General features: G+C 54.3%; 2 protein-coding genes across 2 annotated transcripts; both read left to right on the top strand.

Moving 5' to 3' along the window:
* The first annotated feature begins 26 nt into the window (after positions 1-26).
* LOC116941484 (acireductone dioxygenase) lies at positions 27-6,941 on the top strand. Its single transcript, XM_032952596.2, has 4 exons — positions 27-230; positions 1,929-2,048; positions 2,773-2,952; positions 6,203-6,941. Exons 1-4 carry the CDS (start codon positions 111-113, stop codon positions 6,323-6,325), a joined length of 543 nt encoding a protein of 180 aa, XP_032808487.2. The 5' UTR covers positions 27-110; the 3' UTR covers positions 6,326-6,941.
* Positions 6,942-8,112: 1,171 nt separating this feature from the next.
* Positions 8,113-13,523, top strand: LOC142924350 (acireductone dioxygenase-like). Its single transcript, XM_076066683.1, has 4 exons — positions 8,113-8,250; positions 8,511-8,630; positions 9,355-9,534; positions 12,785-13,523. Exons 2-4 carry the CDS (start codon positions 8,580-8,582, stop codon positions 12,905-12,907), a joined length of 354 nt encoding a protein of 117 aa, XP_075922798.1. The 5' UTR covers positions 8,113-8,250; positions 8,511-8,579; the 3' UTR covers positions 12,908-13,523.
* The last annotated feature ends 711 nt before the right edge of the window (positions 13,524-14,234 follow it).

Genomic DNA, 14,234 nt, shown 5'->3' with positions numbered 1-14,234 from the left:
CCCTGGGGGTCCCTCCCCCTCCCTTCCCCCTCCGGAGGCCGCGAGAGGCGCGCGCCACGAGGGGGCGCCCACGTGGACGGTGGCCGAGGAGCAGCGCGGAGGTGGTGGCGATGGCGGAAGCGTGGCTGATGGACCCCGCGGGCACGGAGCCGCGCTCCCCGTGCCGCCTGCGGCCGAACGTCCCCGTGCCGCCCGCCGCGCTGCTCCGCCTCGGCGTGAGGCACTGGAAGGTGGCCCCGCAGCGGCGATCGCCATCGCCCACTTGCTTGTTGTTGTTGATGGTTGCGTGCGAGCTGGTTGATGTTTACGGGTGCCTGGAGACAGTGCCGGATTAAGCTCGTGTGGGGCCTGGAGCGTGTAATGTTATAAAGGGGGCCCTCAATTAAAAAAAAACAAATGTTTCACTTGCATAGTAAAGTAATTGTATTTTTTTTACTTTTCTATACAGCCAGATAATACGACAAATCGCTAACCTTAAACACCCAGTCGTTCATAAAAGTTGAAGGCAGTATAGTACTATAGTAATAAAGCAAGTGCAGAATCACAGAACCGGAATTGATAGCTTGAAAGCATTTAGCGCCGGGCCCTTGAAAGTGCGGGGTCCGTAGCATTATGTAGCTACTACACGTGTGCAGCAGCTACCATCCGGCACTGGGTGGAGTTTGGTGGGTGGAGCGTTATGGGTGCCTGGATGTTGGTGGGTGGGCGTTATGGGTGCCTGGATGTTGGTGGGTGGGGCGTTATGGGTGCCTGGATGTTGGTGGGTGGAGCGTTGTGGGTGCCTGGATGTTGGTGGGTGGAGCGTTGTGGGTGCCTGGATGTTGGTGGGTGGGGCGTTGTGGGTGCCTGGATGTTGGTGGGTGGGGCGTTGTGGGTGCCTGGATGTTGGTGGGTGGAGCGTTGTGGGTGCCTGGATGTTGGTGGGTGGGGCGTTGTGGGTGCCTGGATGTTGGTGGGTGGGGCGTTGTGGGTGCCTGGATGTTGGTGGGTGGGGTGGTTCGCGCCCCGCCACGCTACTAACCTGGCGACCCCCGGGGTTCCATTCCCGCTCACGGCCACCCAAAAGCAGCGACGATTCTCTGAACCTGTAGCTGGAGCCTCGCCTGGGTCCACTCGGCCTCAAAATGGGTACCTGTTGCGGTGTGTAGGAAACGTCGCCGCCAGGGTGACAAAGGCGGTCGGGCGTGGGTGCTGGCCATCCATCCCCTCGTGTGGCGTGCCGGCCTTCATAGGTGCTCACGAACAGCACTTGCCCCAACAGTCTGTACGGGGAATCTTTGTCTTTGATGTCTGTTCCAAGTGGATTTGTTCTGTGGCCTTACGCTGGTGCTGACTTGGCCATGAAGAAGGCCCACTGTCTCTGGTATAGTCCAATGAGTTTCAAAGACAATGCGTATATTAACCGAACAGGTTCCTTTGCATGTTTTTCCACGTAATTGTGGTGGTCATGGGTGGGGGAGTGGTGGTGATGGGTGGGTGAAGTGGTGGTGATGGGTGTGAAAGTTGTCATGATGGGTAAAGGTGCAGATTTATTTCTCACGGAATATTTTTCGGATAGGATTGTCTTCTCACGTGTTTGTGTATTGTTTGTCGTTGTAATTTGCTGACCCCTGCGCCTACTGAACATCTGTGAAAAGAGCTTCATATCTCCTCGGATTCCTCCTGCAGGTGAAATGAACATTCTCATTCTGTGCTCTGGTGCTCAGCTGAAATTAAACTGAAATCAAGGGCTGGGTGGAAGGGGGAGGTGGTGGGTGGCATAGCGACGCGGAGACGGTGGAGGAAATGGGGGGAGATGATTCGCCCAAATTCAAATCCACATCTCCGGCGAATCGCGTTTAGCCATCCGGCAGAGGGGAGGATCAGTGGCGCGGCCGTGGAGTTTGGCGCGCGGTCCGACCGGTTGCGCCTCCTTTGCTCCTGCGCAGCTCAACGCCGACGATTACGAGAACGACCCGGAGCTCGGAGCGATCCGCAAGGAGCTCGGCTACTCCTACATGGACATCATCACCATCCGCAAGGACGCGATGCCCGACTACGAGCAGAAGGTGCGAGCCAGCGGAGGCGGTTTTTCGCGACGGCGGGCGGCGTTCACCGGGGACCGGGAGTGGCGGGCGCGCACGCACCCCGGTCGTCGTGAAGTGGCTTTGTGCGTGGACGTACGGCGGCGCCGATCCTCAACCCCACGGCGATTGCGAAAGTCGCGAATCTCTGCTTATCTCCAAAGGCATGCAAGAGAACTGCGCACAACGACAAAGATTCGCCCTCCCCCCCCCCCCCCCGTATAGCCTTAACAGACTGTTGGGGCGAGTGCTGTAAGCGAGTAGCACCTATGAAGGCCGGCACGGCACACGATAGGCGTCGGTGGCCAGCGCCACGCCTGGCCGCCTTTGTCTCCCTTCCGGCGATGTGTGCACATGACACCAGGTGCTTGTATGAGGCTGAACTGAGGAAAGACCCAGGACCAGTTCAGATAATCGTCACTGGTGTTGGCCTTGAATCGAACTCGGGACACTGAGTTTGTAGCGCAATGCGTCAACCGCCACGCCACCGCTCCTCGCACTCAGAAACGGAAGTCACTCGCACACACGCAGGCACCGCTGACACCCAGAGACATCAAAGACAAGGATCCCCCGTGTAGCCTGAACATATCATTGGGGCGAGGTGCCGTTAGCTCGCACATACATAGTCATACGTGACTCGGTGCGCATGGAGTGACCCCGTGACGACTCCATGACCTCTCCGTGACCCCCCCCCACCCACCTCCCCCAGCTCGCATCGTTCTACAAGGAGCACCTTCACCGCGACGACGAGATCCGCTACGTCCTCGACGGCGGCGGCTACTTCGACGTGCGCGACGAGGCCGAGCGCTGGGTGCGCGTGGCCGTGCGCCGCGGCGACATGATCACGTTGCCCGCCGGCATCTACCACCGCTTCACGCTGGACGACAACGTACGCACCGTCGCCACGCGCCCCCTCGGTCGTGCGGGGGGCCCCCCTCGTGCCCCCCACCCGTGCCGTCGGTCCGCGCCGACCCCCTCGCTCCGCTCTCGTCTCCTCCGCTCCCCCTCCGGCTGCGGTGTGGAGTCTGCAGACCGCGTGACGGGAAGCCCTCGTGGGTCGGTCTCGCGAACCCGATGACCCCGCCCATAGCAAACGGCGCCCTCTCCAATCCACGGACTCTTCTACTTACTCTCTATGGCGCCATTTTATTGCCTTGCGATCGGTGCCTATTTGGCGACTAAGCATTTTAACGCGTCCGGTATTATTGCCGGATAGGGTAAAGCATATTATTTTTTAATCTTCTACTTACTGTCGGTACATTGTCGCGCCTTAGTTTTCCTCTCACGGTAACGTTGGCTGTATGGTTCGTCTTCATCTCTCGTCTGTTTTCGCGCATAGTGATATGTTCAATCGCACGACTACCTCTATGTGCCTCTATGTGCCTCTATGTGCCTCTATGTGTCTCTATGGATGGCTATGGATGACTATGGATGGCTATGTATCTTTAGCTCTTCTTGCATATGGAAATAAGTTCAGGCGCTGAATGCCAATGTGGAGAATACGCTGCTGCTGCTGGCCACGACGAGAGGGCTTCAGGAGAGAGAGAGAGAGTTCGTGTCGTTTTGCCGCGCCTCCATTGAAGGAGCGCACACCGCAGCGGGTCACCGCCCGGTCCAGTCGTTCCGCTATCGCACCTTCGATCGTGCCATCTCTCCACGTGACTCGCACGACCCACCGTGACCCCGCTGGCCCTGTGAGGAGCGCTCTGCGCCAGCCGCAGCTCTCGCCCGGCTCGTAGACTCCGACTCTCCCCCACGCGGGCTCGCTCTGCGCCGGGCCGCATGCCGTCGCGCGGGGATCACTCCGCGTTCACTCCTCGCGCGCGTCCAAACCGTCGCCAACGTCGCCCGTCTCGAGTCGTCGCCAGCGGTGATCCTCGTGCTTCTCCGGCTCTTTCCTAACATCTCCCATTATTTTCTAACTTTTTTTTTTAGTCGCCGCTGTCCCAACTAAGGTTGAAAGAAAGCATTTAGGCGTTGGCTCCATCCATCCGTTCGTCCGTATCTGGAGGTCGCGATAACCCCCCTCCCGTTAAAGACGATCTGATACGAACACAACTTGAGGGTGAGGTTGCATCGCCGTTCGGAATTCTGCCCCTGAAGAAAACTGGCGGAAATTGTCAAAGGGCTTTTTCCTGAAAATGTGGCCAAAAAAAACCACTTAAAAGCATCAAACTTTAAACTATTTTTATTTTACCAGGTAAGGCCCACTGAGCTATAGAGCTCTTCTACAGAAGCGACCTGGCTACAAATGATAGCCCAACGAGATGGATTATCACGTGGTAATGTATAGCAGCCAAAATACTCCCATTTGACCACGGATAGAGAGAGACATGCAAACTCCAAATATACAGCAGGCGTTACTGTCGGGATCAAACCCACAACCTCTTGTGTACCAGGTAAGGTAGTTAACATCTCCACGGGGAGAGAGAGAGACACGCAAACTCCAAATATACAGCAGGCGTTGGGGCCGGAATCGAACCCATGACCTCCTGTATACTGGGCGAGGCAGTTAACAGCTCCATGGAGAGAGAGAGAGACACACAAACTCCAAATATACAGCAGGCGTCAGGGTCAGAATCGAATCCACGAACTCCTGTTTACCGGGTGAGGTAGTTAACATCTCACTACCGGAGACTTTTTGGTGGCCACGGTCATTGCCTCGCTGCGTCGCTTAGCCACGTGACATGAATATCGCCGATGAAAAACTTGCGAGGACACACGTGTGTTGGGCGGCATTGCAGAGTGCGAGCCCGTGATCGCTTTCTGGAGGTACGTCTCCGCTCTTGTTGAGAGACTCGGGTGCAAACGTGCATTTCACTTTCAACAAGTCCCTACGGTAATTGCGAAACAAATACGGGCAACTCCACGTTGAACTGAAAATCCAACAAATCTTAAGAATCCCCAACAACCTCGAGGAGGAAAAGTTGTTTGCCGAGGTAGCCCTCTACTTACGATGGAGATGCATTACGACGACCCCATCGTAAGTCAAAAATATCGTAAGTCAAAGATGGCCTAGCTTACCCAGGAGTCTTAAAGAATGGTCATAATTTAGCAAAACAGAGCAATTTACAGTACCGTACTGTATAAACTTTATACTGTCTGTATTTATTAATTACAATACTGTATTGCACAGTAAAATGTAAAGTTAAAAAAACAAGGTAAATTCTTAGCCTACCTATATGAACTGCAATTTAGTAGAAATTTTTTTCAGGAAACAAAAAAACAGAAAAAAATACACGCGCTAACACCGAGACAACTTAACTCCGTCGACCGCTGATGAGAGTGAGGCATCACACTAGGCGGGAGATGTGTACATCCCGGCAGCGTCCCAACGTACAGTATCGTACCTCGTACGCTGCTGTGTTTGCCTGCCGCGCGAAATTTAAAATATTTTACAATTTGTCGTATAGCTATCGCCATCGTAAGATTGAAATATCCTAAGTCGGACCATCGTAAGTCGGGGACTATTGTAAGTCGGGGACCATCTGTATCGCCAGTTGTGTTGCGTTCGCTGCTTGTGATAGCTGTGGAGTTTGGATCGGCAATGCTGCTGCTGCGGTAACAACGACGCCGTTTAGCTGTTGGCCATGGCCAGTGCCGGATTAAGCTAGTGCGGGGCATGTAGCATATGTTATAAAGAAACCCTAAATTTAAAAAACCCGCAAATATTAAAACACATAAATGTTTAACTTGCATAGCAAAGTAATTGTATTTTTTTATTTGCTGTACAGCCAAATAATACAACAAATCGTTAACCTTAAACACCCAGTCGTTCATAAAAGTTGAAGGCGGTATAGTACTATAGAAATAGAGCAAGTGCAGAATCACTGAACCGGAATTGATAGCTTGAAAGCATTTATCGCGAGGTCCTTGAAAGTGCGGGGCCCGTAGCTTTATGTAGCTACTTTTGTAACTGGGATAATCCGGCACTGGTCGTGGCGCGGCCGTCCCAGTTGCCGCTCAAATCCTCGGGGGGCGGCGCGGGGGGGGGGCTCACGGTGGCCACCACCGCCGGACGGTTCTCATGCATGCGTCGTGTACGTCTTTCGTACAGCACGTAGCCAGCCGTGCTAATCGGAGATCGTGGTCGTGGTGGTGGTCGCCGCGGTTGTCGCTCTCTGGGTGCGTGTCGACAGAACTACGTGAAGGTCATGCGGCTGTTTGCGGGCGATCCCGTGTGGACGCCGTACAACCGCCCGTCGGACGACTTGGAGGAGCGCAAGGAGTACGAGCACAAGTTTCTCGGCCGCAGCGGCTGAGCAGCGGGGAGGGGGCCCCCCGCTCGGCGCGCGTCCCCGAGAACGCCGACCGTCCCGGCGCCAGCGGTAGCGGCAGCAGCAGCAGCCACCGCGGGACACCGTGCTCGGCTTCCATAGTCGACGGGATATCTGTTAACCGTAGCTTACCACAGCCAATATGAGGAGTCGTGGGTTTTCCCTTTTTTTTGGGTTAGGCCACGCGTTGATCCGGTAAAAATTTGTGTCGTTGACCCTCCACCATACGGCATTGCCGAGTGAACGCGACACGCCGCTAGATTTGTCAGAAATGTCTCAAGTCACCGGCGGGCTGAAACGAATGTGGCGGAGGGCCCGGATCATCGCTGGGCCCGACCTGCGAATCTACGTTCGGTCGGGACTTCTGCCAAGAGGCATTAGAATGACACTGGCCATGAATCGTAAGGCCGCCGGTCATTTCTAGCTAATTTAATTACTTAAATTGCCGCGCATGCTCTCGCGCAACCTCAGTGATTTGCTTCAGTGCTCGCCCGGATCCCCGAGTTATTACAATCGGTGCTCCTCTGATTGAATCGTAGGGCCACGTCGTTTCGAGGCTGCGGCGGCTCGAGGTTCTAATAAAGCGAGAAAGACGAGTGTTTCCCCTTTGCTGCCTGAATCGTATTTCGCACGAACTCTCAACTATTAAACTAAACTATGTTTTATTTTACCAGGTAAGGCCCGCTGAGCCACGTAGTTCTTTTTTTAGAAGCGTAGAAGCGGCCTGGCCACAAATGATAGCCCAACGAAGTGGCTTAACGGGTGGAAATTTATAGCAGCCAAATTCTTTAAATGCTTCATGTTGATTCTAAATGCAGAGCGAAAAACCGGAGGACCCCGAGAAAAATCCACGCGACCGCTGGAGAATACTAAAATTCCAAATATACAGCAGGTGTCAATGTCAGGATCGAACCCACAACCTCCTTTATACCAGGCGAGGTAGTTAACATCTCACCACTGCGGCGCCGAGTGGAGGGGCTGTTCCAAGCGTGTGCCACAGCTGCAAGCTTGCACGTCAAGTAGCCAGCAACACTCAGCACCGAGAGAGGGCTAATAGACTATATAACGTGTCTTAGTTTGAGCAAGGTTATTGGTAAGTGCGTGAGGGGGTGTGTGAGTGAGTGGGTGGGTGGGTTAGTGAGTGAGTGGGTATGTGAGTGGGTGAGTGGGTGGGTGGGTGAGTGGGTGCATGAGTAGGTAGGTGGGTGGGTATGTGAGTGGGTGAGTCAGTGGGTATGTGAGTGGGTGACTGGGTGGGTGGGTGAGTGGATAACTGGGTAGGTGAGTGGGTGGTTAAGCAGGTAGGTGAATGGGTGGGTGGGTGAATGGGTGGGTGTATGGGTGGGTATGTGAGTGGGTAGGTAAGTGGGTAGGTGAGTACATAGGTGGGCTAGTGGATTGGTGGTTGGGTATGTGAGTGGGTGGTTGGTTGAGTGGGTGGGTGAGTGGGTAGGTGAGAGGGTGGGTGGGTAGGTGAGTGGATGGGTGATTAGGTGGGTGAGTGGGTAGGTGAGTAGGCCGGTGAGCGCGCACAGTGCGTGCGAGAGGGCAACGTTGAACCTTGACCGGTTTAGTTCCACAGCCCTCCTTAGAAACGGGACTCGTGCGACCCCAACGCTCGTCGTTTTTTTTTATTGCAGCAGCCGCGTTGGTTCAAAACAAGCAAGCGTCCGTAAAGTTAACGGTGCTAGTATCGGTGAGCATAGGGGGGATAGCCGCCGCACAAGACAACAACCCCTGCATCGCACAATTGGCCGTTTCCTGACCACGCGACCGAATCAAAGAATATTTTTCGGATAGGATTGTCTTCTCACGTGTTTGTGTATTGTTTGTCGTTGTAATTTGCTGACCCCTGCGCCTACTGAACATCTGTGAAAAGAGCTTCATATCTCCTCGGATTCCTCCTGCAGGTGAAATGAACATTCTCATTCTGTGCTCTGGTGCTCAGCTGAAATTAAACTGAAATCAAGGGCTGGGTGGAAGGGGGAGGTGGTGGGTGGCATAGCGACGCGGAGACGGTGGAGGAAATGGGGGGAGATGATTCGCCCAAATTCAAATCCACATCTCCGGCGAATCGCGTTTAGCCATCCGGCAGAGGGGAGGATCAGTGGCGCGGCCGTGGAGTTTGGCGCGCGGTCCGACCGGTTGCGCCTCCTTTGCTCCTGCGCAGCTCAACGCCGACGATTACGAGAACGACCCGGAGCTCGGAGCGATCCGCAAGGAGCTCGGCTACTCCTACATGGACATCATCACCATCCGCAAGGACGCGATGCCCGACTACGAGCAGAAGGTGCGAGCCAGCGGAGGCGGTTTTTCGCGACGGCGGGCGGCGTTCACCGGGGACCGGGAGTGGCGGGCGCGCACGCACCCCGGTCGTCGTGAAGTGGCTTTGTGCGTGGACGTACGGCGGCGCCGATCCTCAACCCCACGGCGATTGCGAAAGTCGCGAATCTCTGCTTATCTCCAAAGGCATGCAAGAGAACTGCGCACAACGACAAAGATTCGCCCTCCCCCCCCCCCCCCCGTATAGCCTTAACAGACTGTTGGGGCGAGTGCTGTAAGCGAGTAGCACCTATGAAGGCCGGCACGGCACACGATAGGCGTCGGTGGCCAGCGCCACGCCTGGCCGCCTTTGTCTCCCTTCCGGCGATGTGTGCACATGACACCAGGTGCTTGTATGAGGCTGAACTGAGGAAAGACCCAGGACCAGTTCAGATAATCGTCACTGGTGTTGGCCTTGAATCGAACTCGGGACACTGAGTTTGTAGCGCAATGCGTCAACCGCCACGCCACCGCTCCTCGCACTCAGAAACGGAAGTCACTCGCACACACGCAGGCACCGCTGACACCCAGAGACATCAAAGACAAGGATCCCCCGTGTAGCCTGAACATATCATTGGGGCGAGGTGCCGTTAGCTCGCACATACATAGTCATACGTGACTCGGTGCGCATGGAGTGACCCCGTGACGACTCCATGACCTCTCCGTGACCCCCCCCCACCCACCTCCCCCAGCTCGCATCGTTCTACAAGGAGCACCTTCACCGCGACGACGAGATCCGCTACGTCCTCGACGGCGGCGGCTACTTCGACGTGCGCGACGAGGCCGAGCGCTGGGTGCGCGTGGCCGTGCGCCGCGGCGACATGATCACGTTGCCCGCCGGCATCTACCACCGCTTCACGCTGGACGACAACGTACGCACCGTCGCCACGCGCCCCCTCGGTCGTGCGGGGGGCCCCCCTCGTGCCCCCCACCCGTGCCGTCGGTCCGCGCCGACCCCCTCGCTCCGCTCTCGTCTCCTCCGCTCCCCCTCCGGCTGCGGTGTGGAGTCTGCAGACCGCGTGACGGGAAGCCCTCGTGGGTCGGTCTCGCGAACCCGATGACCCCGCCCATAGCAAACGGCGCCCTCTCCAATCCACGGACTCTTCTACTTACTCTCTATGGCGCCATTTTATTGCCTTGCGATCGGTGCCTATTTGGCGACTAAGCATTTTAACGCGTCCGGTATTATTGCCGGATAGGGTAAAGCATATTATTTTTTAATCTTCTACTTACTGTCGGTACATTGTCGCGCCTTAGTTTTCCTCTCACGGTAACGTTGGCTGTAGCGTTCGTCTTCATCTCTCGTCTGTTTTCGCGCATAGTGATATGTTCAATCGCACGACTACCTCTATGTGCCTCTATGTGCCTCTATGTGCCTCTATGTGTCTCTATGGATGGCTATGGATGACTATGGATGGCTATGTATCTTTAGCTCTTCTTGCATATGGAAATAAGTTCAGGCGCTGAATGCCAATGTGGAGAATACGCTGCTGCTGCTGGCCACGACGAGAGGGCTTCAGGAGAGAGAGAGAGAGTTCGTGTCGTTTTGCCGCGCCTCCATTGAAGGAGCGCAGACCGCAGCGGGTCACCGCCCGGTCCAGTCGTTCCGCTATCGCACCTTCGATCGTGCCATCTCTCCACGTGACTCGCACGACCCACCGTGACCCCGCTGGCCCTGTGAGGAGCGCTCTGCGCCAGCCGCAGCTCTCGCCCGGCTCGTAGACTCCGACTCTCCCCCACGCGGGCTCGCTCTGCGCCGGGCCGCATGCCGTCGCGCGGGGATCACTCCGCGTTCACTCCTCGCGCGCGTCCAAACCGTCGCCAACGTCGCCCGTCTCGAGTCGTCGCCAGCGGTGATCCTCGTGCTTCTCCGGCTCTTTCCTAACATCTCCCATTATTTTCTAACTTTTTTTTTTAGTCGCCGCTGTCCCAACTAAGGTTGAAAGAAAGCATTTAGGCGTTGGCTCCATCCATCCGTTCGTCCGTATCTGGAGGTCGCGATAACCCCCCTCCCGTTAAAGACGATCTGATACGAACACAACTTGAGGGTGAGGTTGCATCGCCGTTCGGAATTCTGCCCCTGAAGAAAACTGGCGGAAATTGTCAAAGGGCTTTTTCCTGAAAATGTGGCCAAAAAAAACCACTTAAAAGCATCAAACTTTAAACTATTTTTATTTTACCAGGTAAGGCCCACTGAGCTATAGAGCTCTTCTACAGAAGCGACCTGGCTACAAATGATAGCCCAACGAGATGGATTATCACGTGGTAATGTATAGCAGCCAAAATACTCCCATTTGACCACGGATAGAGAGAGACATGCAAACTCCAAATATACAGCAGGCGTTACTGTCGGGATCAAACCCACAACCTCTTGTGTACCAGGTAAGGTAGTTAACATCTCCACGGGGAGAGAGAGAGACACGCAAACTCCAAATATACAGCAGGCGTTGGGGCCGGAATCGAACCCATGACCTCCTGTATACTGGGCGAGGCAGTTAACAGCTCCATGGAGAGAGAGAGAGACACACAAACTCCAAATATACAGCAGGCGTCAGGGTCAGAATCGAATCCACGAACTCCTGTTTACCGGGTGAGGTAGTTAACATCTCACTACCGGAGACTTTTTGGTGGCCACGGTCATTGCCTCGCTGCGTCGCTTAGCCACGTGACATGAATATCGCCGATGAAAAACTTGCGAGGACACACGTGTGTTGGGCGGCATTGCAGAGTGCGAGCCCGTGATCGCTTTCTGGAGGTACGTCTCCGCTCTTGTTGAGAGACTCGGGTGCAAACGTGCATTTCACTTTCAACAAGTCCCTACGGTAATTGCGAAACAAATACGGGCAACTCCACGTTGAACTGAAAATCCAACAAATCTTAAGAATCCCCAACAACCTCGAGGAGGAAAAGTTGTTTGCCGAGGTAGCCCTCTACTTACGATGGAGATGCATTACGACGACCCCATCGTAAGTCAAAAATATCGTAAGTCAAAGATGGCCTAGCTTACCCAGGAGTCTTAAAGAATGGTCATAATTTAGCAAAACAGAGCAATTTACAGTACCGTACTGTATAAACTTTATACTGTCTGTATTTATTAATTACAATACTGTATTGCACAGTAAAATGTAAAGTTAAAAAAACAAGGTAAATTCTTAGCCTACCTATATGAACTGCAATTTAGTAGAAATTTTTTTCAGGAAACAAAAAAACAGAAAAAAATACACGCGCTAACACCGAGACAACTTAACTCCGTCGACCGCTGATGAGAGTGAGGCATCACACTAGGCGGGAGATGTGTACATCCCGGCAGCGTCCCAACGTACAGTATCGTACCTCGTACGCTGCTGTGTTTGCCTGCCGCGCGAAATTTAAAATATTTTACAATTTGTCGTATAGCTATCGCCATCGTAAGATTGAAATATCCTAAGTCGGACCATCGTAAGTCGGGGACTATTGTAAGTCGGGGACCATCTGTATCGCCAGTTGTGTTGCGTTCGCTGCTTGTGATAGCTGTGGAGTTTGGATCGGCAATGCTGCTGCTGCGGTAACAACGACGCCGTTTAGCTGTTGGCCATGGCCAGTGCCGGATTAAGCTAGTGCGGGGCATGTAGCATATGTTATAAAGAAACCCTAAATTTAAAAAACCCGCAAATATTAAAACACATAAATGTTTAACTTGCATAGCAAAGTAATTGTATTTTTTTATTTGCTGTACAGCCAAATAATACAACAAATCGTTAACCTTAAACACCCAGTCGTTCATAAAAGTTGAAGGCGGTATAGTACTATAGAAATAGAGCAAGTGCAGAATCACTGAACCGGAATTGATAGCTTGAAAGCATTTATCGCGAGGTCCTTGAAAGTGCGGGGCCCGTAGCTTTATGTAGCTACTTTTGTAACTGGGATAATCCGGCACTGGTCGTGGCGCGGCCGTCCCAGTTGCCGCTCAAATCCTCGGGGGGCGGCGCGGGGGGGGGGCTCACGGTGGCCACCACCGCCGGACGGTTCTCATGCATGCGTCGTGTACGTCTTTCGTACAGCACGTAGCCAGCCGTGCTAATCGGAGATCGTGGTCGTGGTGGTGGTCGCCGCGGTTGTCGCTCTCTGGGTGCGTGTCGACAGAACTACGTGAAGGTCATGCGGCTGTTTGCGGGCGATCCCGTGTGGACGCCGTACAACCGCCCGTCGGACGACTTGGAGGAGCGCAAGGAGTACGAGCACAAGTTTCTCGGCCGCAGCGGCTGAGCAGCGGGGAGGGGGCCCCCCGCTCGGCGCGCGTCCCCGAGAACGCCGACCGTCCCGGCGCCAGCGGTAGCGGCAGCAGCAGCAGCCACCGCGGGACACCGTGCTCGGCTTCCATAGTCGACGGGATATCTGTTAACCGTAGCTTACCACAGCCAATATGAGGAGTCGTGGGTTTTCCCTTTTTTTTGGGTTAGGCCACGCGTTGATCCGGTAAAAATTTGTGTCGTTGACCCTCCACCATACGGCATTGCCGAGTGAACGCGACACGCCGCTAGATTTGTCAGAAATGTCTCAAGTCACCGGCGGGCTGAAACGAATGTGGCGGAGGGCCCGGATCATCGCTGGGCCCGACCTGCGAATCTACGTTCGGTCGGGACTTCTGCCAAGAGGCATTAGAATGACACTGGCCATGAATCGTAAGGCCGCCGGTCATTTCTAGCTAATTTAATTACTTAAATTGCCGCGCATGCTCTCGCGCAACCTCAGTGATTTGCTTCAGTGCTCGCCCGGATCCCCGAGTTATTACAATCGGTGCTCCTCTGATTGAATCGTAGGGCCACGTCGTTTCGAGGCTGCGGCGGCTCGAGGTTCTAATAAAGCGAGAAAGACGAGTGTTTCCCCTTTGCTGCCTGAATCGTATTTCGCACGAACTCTCAACTATTAAACTAAACTATGTTTTATTTTACCAGGTAAGGCCCGCTGAGCCACGTAGTTCTTTTTTTAGAAGCGTAGAAGCGGCCTGGCCACAAATGATAGCCCAACGAAGTGGCTTAACGGGTGGAAATTTATAGCAGCCAAATTCTTTAAATGCTTCATGTTGATTCTAAATGCAGAGCGAAAAACCGGAGGACCCCGAGAAAAATCCACGCGACCGCTGGAGAATACTAAAATTCCAAATATACAGCAGGTGTCAATGTCAGGATCGAACCCACAACCTCCTTTATACCAGGCGAGGTAGTTAACATCTCACCACTGCGGCGCCGAGTGGAGGGGCTGTTCCAAGCGTGTGCCACAGCTGCAAGCTTGCACGTCAAGTAGCCAGCAACACTCAGCACCGAGAGAGGGCTAATAGACTATATAACGTGTCTTAGTTTGAGCAAGGTTATTGGTAAGTGCGTGAGGGGGTGTGTGAGTGAGTGGGTGGGTGGGTTAGTGAGTGAGTGGGTATGTGAGTGGGTGAGTGGGTGGGTGGGTGAGTGGGTGCATGAGTAGGTAGGTGGGTGGGTATGTGAGTGGGTGAGTCAGTGGGTATGTGAGTGGGTGACTGGGTGGGTGGGTGAGTGGATAACTGGGTAGGTGAGTGGGTGGTTAAGCAGGTAGGTGAATG

Source organism: Petromyzon marinus, chromosome 12 (assembly GCF_048934315.1).
Source record: "Petromyzon marinus isolate PM22_M1 ecotype Great Lakes invasive population chromosome 12, UKy_Petmar_22M1.pri1.0, whole genome shotgun sequence".
NCBI lineage: Eukaryota > Metazoa > Chordata > Hyperoartia > Petromyzontiformes > Petromyzontidae > Petromyzon > Petromyzon marinus.
The sequence above is the reverse complement of the archived record's forward strand: the minus strand, read 5'-3'. Positions and strand labels throughout refer to the sequence as shown.